The sequence below is a fragment of a genome (genome assembly GCF_019968985.1).
Source record: "MAG: Porospora cf. gigantea B chromosome Unknown PgB_NODE_1282_length_6692_cov_209.002, whole genome shotgun sequence".
Lineage (NCBI taxonomy): Eukaryota > Apicomplexa > Conoidasida > Eugregarinorida > Porosporidae > Porospora > Porospora cf. gigantea B.
This window is the reverse complement of record NW_027178615.1, coordinates 1-6692: the sequence shown is the minus strand read 5'-3', so window position 1 is coordinate 6692 and position 6692 is coordinate 1. Positions and strand designations below refer to the sequence as shown.

The window sequence follows — 6692 nt, the reverse complement described above, 5'->3', positions numbered from 1 at the left end:
CGATTTGTTGAATGGGCCGCTTGTCTGTGCGGCTTACTCTCAATGCTGATGACGTCTCTCCGAGAGCGCTCTCGCCAACACAAACTCCTCCTTCTAGGAGGAGATCCAGCTTTCTGAACATGGGCGCAGAATGTGAGTTGTAGTGAGCAAGCTTTACGCAGGGCTGGCTTGGTGTCAGCAGCGGAAGGAATCTTCCCCAGGGCGGCTTCGCCGTTGGCTGCGCCTGTCCCAACATCTGTGCTCTGTTCTGCCCGATTCCTACAGCAATTGTCTTAGTGTCTCTGCGGAGGACAACGAAATTCTGGGATCGGCGGATGACCGGCTTTTGCCACGGACCCCCAATTCAGAATCAATAATTCCGTACCTTGCGAAGTATGACCTACCTCGCCCTTTTGTCACGTACTGTGCTCGGCAGTTCCACCGTGCTGATGTGCACTGCCACCAGTCCATCATGGTCGACTCTAAATTTCTACGCCTTGCGTCGGGATTTCGCTCAGTTATAGGGCGGGTATGGCGACTGCCTACATCCCAGTTGGCTGAAGCGTTTGGACCTGCCTTGTTCCGAGCGTTTGCCGTGAACCTGCTGGAGCCGAAGGTAACCCTTGTCATTGAGCCCCGTCACTGCTGTTCAGTATGTTCAGACCAACCATTGACTAAGGTGGCTGATCATCCTATATTCAGCAGTCGACCCTCGACCGTCCAATGGTCCTACGAGAACTTCAGTTTAATTTTCGATTCGATTCAGAGTCTCTATAGGTTCGTTCCCTACCATAACTACGCCCACGCTGCGTTAGTTTCCCACCACGTCGTCTTGCTTTTGAAGATGCTAGACGTCTGGGACTCCCTTAGCGTGTCGCGGCAGTTCGCTGTGGTGGTTGCTGCGCTAGGTCACGATTCCGGACATTTTGGCCGTGATAATACTTTCCTGGTGTCCTCCAACCATCCCCTTGTAAGCAGGCTGGGCGGCACGTCCCAGAGCTACCTTGAGTCCTACCACGCTCACTGTCTACTCTCTCTATTAAAAACGTGAGCTGTTGATACCTGTGAGATACAGAAATCGTGCCGCATTACCACCAATCATAGATATCGATTCATTGGCCGAACCGATCCGAATGTACATCCTGGCAACTGACCCATGTTCCACAACGTACTCCCTATCCGTCATGCCCCAGTTCCACACAGACTCCTCCGGTGCGCTTATCAACACCTTCGATCCTTTGAATTGCGAAGAGGACTTCCACGCCCTGATCGTGTTGGTGCTGAAGGCGGCCGATATCGGCTATACCACGCTTGAGTGGTCTCGCGTGCTGGAGTGGATCAACCGCGCCTATATGGAGTTCTGGAGCGAAGGAGACGCTTTGGAGGAACGGGGGCTGCCAGTTCCCAGCTTAATGGCACGGGGCGGCCCGGCCTCGGCATTTTGGCAACAGAACAGTTCCTTTTTTGAATTCGCCGCAGTGCAGCTTTTCGAAACACTCTGCAGCGTGGAATGCCACCTAAAGGGAGTCCCCCTGGAGCAAAGCTTAGTTAAAGCGTTCTGTGTGGATCATCTACGTCATAATGCCCAGCTTCTAACGGAAGCTCCGTGTCGATAGACCTTGTCTTTGGTTAAAACCTTGTTCTCATATCCACCTGACAAGGATGGAACAGGCTGCATCCCTGAATGCGATCTACTGCATGCAGACGGATCTTAATTTTCTGGGTTCGGCTTCGTTGCCGAAATCACAAGTCTCGCCTGTGGTTCAACTCGAGGGTCTTTGTCCGACATGATGTCCTCGTCCGTATCGACGCGCTGGTTTTCACCCACTTCTGATGGGTCAAGGTCGTCATCAGACTCCTGGTTGGTCGTCGACAACGGCTCATCCACGTGTCTCTGGACCACAGCGATGAAGGGATCTTCACTCTGCCGACCAGTGACCATCGCACCGAGTCGTTTGAGGTCGTCGAGCTTGCTGAGGTCTACTGGCGGCGCGACCTGGCGAGCACGTCGACGGAAAGCGGCTTCATCCTGTTCTTCCGGCTGAAGCACATCAAACCTCCACATGTCCTCGCCCTCCTCCAAGAAGGAGTCAATGTCTCCTTTCGACTCGGACGCCAGCGAGTCGCCTTCCGAGAGATTCTCGAACTCCAGGACCCGCACTCCGTAGAGTTGGGCTACCCGGCCCATCAGGGAAGCCACAAGCTGCTGCACCATTAAACTCTCGTCCATGGTGGTTGTCAAAGAGTAGAATGTCTCTACCGCCACCCCCGCGGCCAGCTGTAACCGCTGGCCGACCTGCTCCGGCGAGGCCCACTCCTCTTGCAGTATCAGAGTTGCTAGTTCGCGCCAGCAGTTCCTAAACAGGCTCAGAAGCGCCTGCTGACCTAAATGCGTTCGCGAGTGGTGGAGGAGGACGGTGGTCAAGTCGGCAACCTCGGCGTCCAGCCGTTGGAAGGCCGCCATGCTTGACGGCCGCTGTATGTCCCTTGCCTGTGACACCTCAGTGGACAGAGGGAGTGATTGGAAGGGCTTGCCACAGTTTTGTAGGACGTCGTTTCTCGACACGGGCAACGGAATAACTCTCGTTGCGAAGTGCTCCACTTGTGAGCGAGTCGGCGGCATGCAAACGAGCGTAACTTCCCTTAGAACCTGCGAATGGGACACTGGGGGCTGGCGGATCAGATTCCGCAACGAAAAGTTGCTGTGGAGCGGTGCCAAGACTGCGTGAGCAGTCACCAAGAGTGCTGGGAGCCGCATGCACATAAAATTCGCTATCGTCATTTTTAATGAGTTCGCTTAGGAAACCATCTGACATCTACGGTGATTCGCCGTTCAGGACTCGAGGGAACCTTCTCAGTCCGCCTAAACTGCCAACGTGCAGTGACCGATCCATCAGGATGAAAGAGAACCGGAGTCCGCCCAGGACGCCACGAAAGCTGAATCCCTGGCTCTACAAACAAGCGGATGACTTCGTGAGTCAGCCGGCTGGCGTCAATCACCTACGGACACCCAGCGAAGTGAGCGTGGACCGGTGCGAGTCAGCAGCAGAGGCCGAGTCATCCAGTATTTCAACGCAACAGGAGCTTTTCGATGCTTACAGGAAGATTGCACGTTTGGAACGATGTAACCAGCGTCTGCGCCGGGTCCTAGCCGAGCAGACCAAAGTCCTAACGAGCAGTCGGCCCAGCGAGGAGCTCTTTTGTCCGGAGCCAGACCACGCAACGTAGTTGGTGTTTATTGCGACCTTGTTCGAACCCCATGTTGATGGTTGCGCTACGACGTGCATCCTACGTCGGTGCGTTATCTTAGGATACACTGTAGACAGTTCGGATAACGCTGTTTTTATGCTGCCGTTGCTCAAACTCAAAGTAGCCGCCATGTTGGTGGCTGAAGCGTTCAAAGCGAACGACGCGTTGACCTTCGGGTCGAACGTGATGAAAAGCTCCCTTCTCAATATATTGGAAAGGATTGCGGCCTTTATTCCGTGGTGCCGGTGGATTCTGTGGTCATCCAAAGTCGTTCAGTGGATTTATAATAAGACATGGAGTCCGATTGAGAAGGAAACTTTGCACATATTGAAGGAGGTGATCCGAAGCAACAGCATCGAAAATCACACCCATATCAGAGAGCAAGTTTCAAAATACCACGTTCAAAAGGCACGACAAGCTTCGAAAGATTACATCCAAAGGCCACAAGAGGATCCAGAAGACGACGGCCAAATCAAGCTCCCACAAGGTTGTGTGCATCAAATGTCATCAGACGCCCTCCTTGAGGAGAACGACGTCCGAGTGTTCTAGTTTGCTCGGCGCGTTCTTCAGCGCTTCCAGAACCCGGCCAACTTGTCTGTGAACTTCTCGAAAGTCGCTCTGCCATTGCTGGTTCATAATTTTCTCGAACGCCAGGCTTCTCTCCAGGATAGACAGGTGCTCCAACGCCTCTGCGAGTCTAGAGCTGCGAGGATCCAATTGTGAGGCGGATGCCGTTGCCAACAGCTGCACCTGCAGCTCCTCGATATGGGCGTCTCTTGCATTAACTTGTCCGGACCACACGAGTCGTTCATGCCACTCAAAGCGATCTCGCAACAACAAATACAGCTCGTCCAGGATCTCCGAGCATGCGCACAGCGGTCGTCCTTCCACCTCCGCCAGCACGCGGGTGGATACCGGGTAGGGTGCGTAGAGGGACTGCAGCGAGCCAGAGTAGACAGCGCCGAGCTCCTTTCCGACAGGATTTCGACTCGGTTCCAGCCGGGCCAGGAGACGGGCGTTGCGGGTCACCAGTCGTTCGATGATTTCGAGATGCAGCTTGTGCTGTCTCATTAGCTCACCAAGTCGTTGAGCCGCCGGGCCCATTGCACACTGGTGCAATCCGGGTTTTCTCTGCTAATGACCAATCACAGCTCACGTAGTACCGCAGATGCTCGGGGTCCGTCCAGGACCTCCTCCGCTTCCAGCACCAGGCGGGTAGGCAGGTGTGGTAACGCTACATGACACACGTCTCTTAGGCGCAGAAGGTCGTCTATGAACTGATCCATGGTTGTGATGTGGAAGGACCCGTCAGCTGCCCGCACCCTAAGCTGGCGGTAGTCGGCTAGGAGGGGCTCTAGTAGCTGGTACACCTCAACGGCTTTGCAGGTCAGGCGAATATACATCGCAGTTAATGCTCTGAGGTATTTGAAATCCTCCCACAATAGGTACTCTTCTAGTACGTCACTTTCGGGTTGCACCTGCAACATCTTAAGCAGCAGGCAGAGAAATGGACACGCCTTAAGCCCGCCCCCGTATGTGCCGCCAATATACTGCAGCTCGGCTCCCTTGTCAACCAGAGTCTCGGCATTAAGGCCGAAGCACTGCTCTTTCCAGTAGTTCGCGTTGTAGACCGAGTTCCTAACGATTCGACCTATCAGAAACTGCGGATTCCGTCCATGGATGTCCTTCGCGAACGTATCAGTGCGGTTCGCCATGGAAATTGACGAAATGTACACACGATGCCCAAGGTTCTGGAGCTGTTTGCCGGTATGGGGGGTATGCGACACGCTCTATGCATGGCTGGCGTAACGGCTGACTTCACACCTGTGGACATCAATCAGAGCGCCAATCAAGTATACCAGCACTGCTTCCCAGTGTCGCCTCCTGGGTCCAAGCGTAGGCGCCTTGGCACGCCAGAGATGGACATCAGTAGGCTGCCGGTGGAGTTCTTCGCTGGGTTCACCCTCTGGACAATGAGCCCTCCGTGTCAGCCTTTCTCGCGTCAAGGGAAGCAGAGAGGTTCCTTAGACAACCGGTCCAACGCCCTGCGCCATGTATACGTCGACGTCCTCCCAGAGCTAGCCGAGGCAGATCTCCCGGCAGCAATTCTCCTTGAAAACGTCAAAGGCTTTGAGCAATCAAGTGTTTACGACGAGCTAAAGGCAGCGCTGGAATCGCGAGGTTTCACAGTCCGTGGCTTCTTGCTGACTCCGCGCGTTCTGGGCTTCCCGAATGAACGCCTGCGCTTTTACTTGGTGGCGAGAAGATCGCCGTTTCCGAATTGCATCCCCCAGGACGAGATACAGAACCAGCTCCCGGGGTCTAGCGAGTTCGCTTATGTGCCGATTACCGACTTCCTCCTCACCGACGCACCAGATGATTTGACGATTCCCGAGACGACTCTCCGAAAACGCGCCGCATTCTGCTTCGACATCGTGGAGCCGAAAGAGACGGAGGTTTACCGAGGGCGGTTTTATGGCAGGGATATGCCTGTAGGTCTGCAGTCGCCCTTTAAGCCGCACACACTGTGCTTCACAAAGGCATACGGGCGCTACGTCGACGGCACAGGGAGCGTCCTGTGCACTCGCACTGATTTCGAGTCGACCACTGAGAAGGGCTTCCCCACAGTGGACAAACAGGAAGAAGGTTGCATGCTGCCTTATGTTGACAGGCTGAGGTACTTCCACCCCGACGAAATAGCGAGGTTGATGGGCTTTAAACAGCGAGGCAGCACCAACCCGCTCACATCACTTGCCTCCGGGCATCGGTGCCTACCGGCGCCTCTATTCGACCTGACCACCATGACTGATGACGAGAAGGACTGCCGTTGTGTGGGCCTAGAGTTTCCATCATGTCTGACCAGGAAACAGAAGTGGAAATTGTTGGGCAACAGCCTGAACCCCGCTGTGGTGGCACTCGTCGTGGAGGCGGCTGGCCTTGATGTTTTGCTTCGTTCAGATTAACAGATCTTTGTGGCTTCAAGGCACATCAGGCCAGACGCTCGCACTGCGCGGACAGGTTCCCGTCTGCATGTACGGGACCTCACGGATGCACTGTGTGCCGCACAAAGGTCGACTGAAAACATTTTCTCGAGTTGAACGGAAATCATGCGCCGTGATATCGTTGTCGGTGTGGATTCATGTCTGAAACCTTGATGTTATTCGACTCGCATCCTCATGCAGGAGCACTGTCAGAGCTCACACTAAAAAAATAAATCACAAAGATTTGTTATTCTAAACGAAGCAAAACAGATCAGTCTTTACAGGTTTATTCGTTGGCGCATAGCACCTTCAAAAAATGAAATCTGAACAGTATTGAGATCGCAAAACGGCCAACAATAGTAAAAGGCGATTGTTGGGAGCGTATTCTTCCCGATCTCTGTTCGCTGACGCATTGTCTTCCTAAATTGACCTGTTGACCATTTAGCCTTCGAAGGTTGTGGTTCTGCGACCATATTGCGTATT

The 6692-nt window shown here is 54.0% G+C and overlaps 6 protein-coding genes across 10 annotated transcripts; 3 read left to right on the top strand and 3 right to left on the bottom strand.

Annotated features, from left to right (window-relative positions):
* Positions 1-119: 119 nt before the first annotated feature.
* Positions 120-1595, top strand: KVP17_004926 (uncharacterized protein; the record flags this gene model as incomplete). 3 transcript variants are annotated; one of them, XM_068523569.1, is made up of 3 exons in its annotated part: positions 120-132; positions 162-1026; positions 1055-1595. In XM_068523569.1, 3 exons carry the CDS (start codon positions 120-122, stop codon positions 1593-1595), a joined length of 1419 nt encoding a protein of 472 aa, XP_068378949.1. The 3 variants fall into 3 exon arrangements, with proteins under 3 accessions (XP_068378949.1, XP_068378950.1, XP_068378948.1); XM_068523570.1 differs by lacking the exons at positions 120-132; positions 1055-1595 and having other exon boundaries at positions 452-1030; XM_068523568.1 differs by lacking the exons at positions 120-132; positions 162-1026 and having other exon boundaries at positions 1164-1595.
* A 95-nt stretch (positions 1596-1690) lies between these two features.
* On the bottom strand, positions 1691-2743 carry KVP17_004928 (uncharacterized protein; the record flags this gene model as incomplete). 2 transcript variants are annotated; one of them, XM_068523573.1, is made up of 1 exon in its annotated part: positions 1691-2743. In XM_068523573.1, the coding sequence occupies one exon, from the start codon at positions 2741-2743 to the stop codon at positions 1691-1693; it is 1053 nt and encodes a 350-aa protein (XP_068378953.1). The 2 variants fall into 2 exon arrangements, with proteins under 2 accessions (XP_068378953.1, XP_068378952.1); XM_068523572.1 differs by having other exon boundaries at positions 1691-2602.
* A 23-nt stretch (positions 2744-2766) lies between these two features.
* KVP17_004929 (uncharacterized protein) lies at positions 2767-3207 on the top strand (the record flags this gene model as incomplete). Its single annotated transcript, XM_068523574.1, has 1 exon — positions 2767-3207. The coding sequence occupies one exon, from the start codon at positions 2767-2769 to the stop codon at positions 3205-3207; it is 441 nt and encodes a 146-aa protein (XP_068378954.1).
* A 528-nt stretch (positions 3208-3735) lies between these two features.
* On the bottom strand, positions 3736-4332 carry KVP17_004925 (uncharacterized protein; the record flags this gene model as incomplete). The annotated part of the gene is made up of 1 exon (XM_068523567.1): positions 3736-4332. One exon carries the CDS (start codon positions 4330-4332, stop codon positions 3736-3738), a length of 597 nt encoding a protein of 198 aa, XP_068378947.1.
* Positions 4333-4373: 41 nt separating this feature from the next.
* On the bottom strand, positions 4374-4943 carry KVP17_004927 (uncharacterized protein; the record flags this gene model as incomplete). The annotated part of the gene is made up of 1 exon (XM_068523571.1): positions 4374-4943. One exon carries the CDS (start codon positions 4941-4943, stop codon positions 4374-4376), a length of 570 nt encoding a protein of 189 aa, XP_068378951.1.
* A 24-nt stretch (positions 4944-4967) lies between these two features.
* On the top strand, positions 4968-6191 carry KVP17_004924 (uncharacterized protein; the record flags this gene model as incomplete). Of its 2 annotated transcripts, none has more annotated exons than XM_068523565.1 (1): positions 4968-6191. In XM_068523565.1, the coding sequence occupies one exon, from the start codon at positions 4968-4970 to the stop codon at positions 6189-6191; it is 1224 nt and encodes a 407-aa protein (XP_068378945.1). The 2 variants fall into 2 exon arrangements, with proteins under 2 accessions (XP_068378945.1, XP_068378946.1); XM_068523566.1 differs by having other exon boundaries at positions 4998-6191.
* Between the last annotated feature and the right edge of the window lie 501 nt (positions 6192-6692).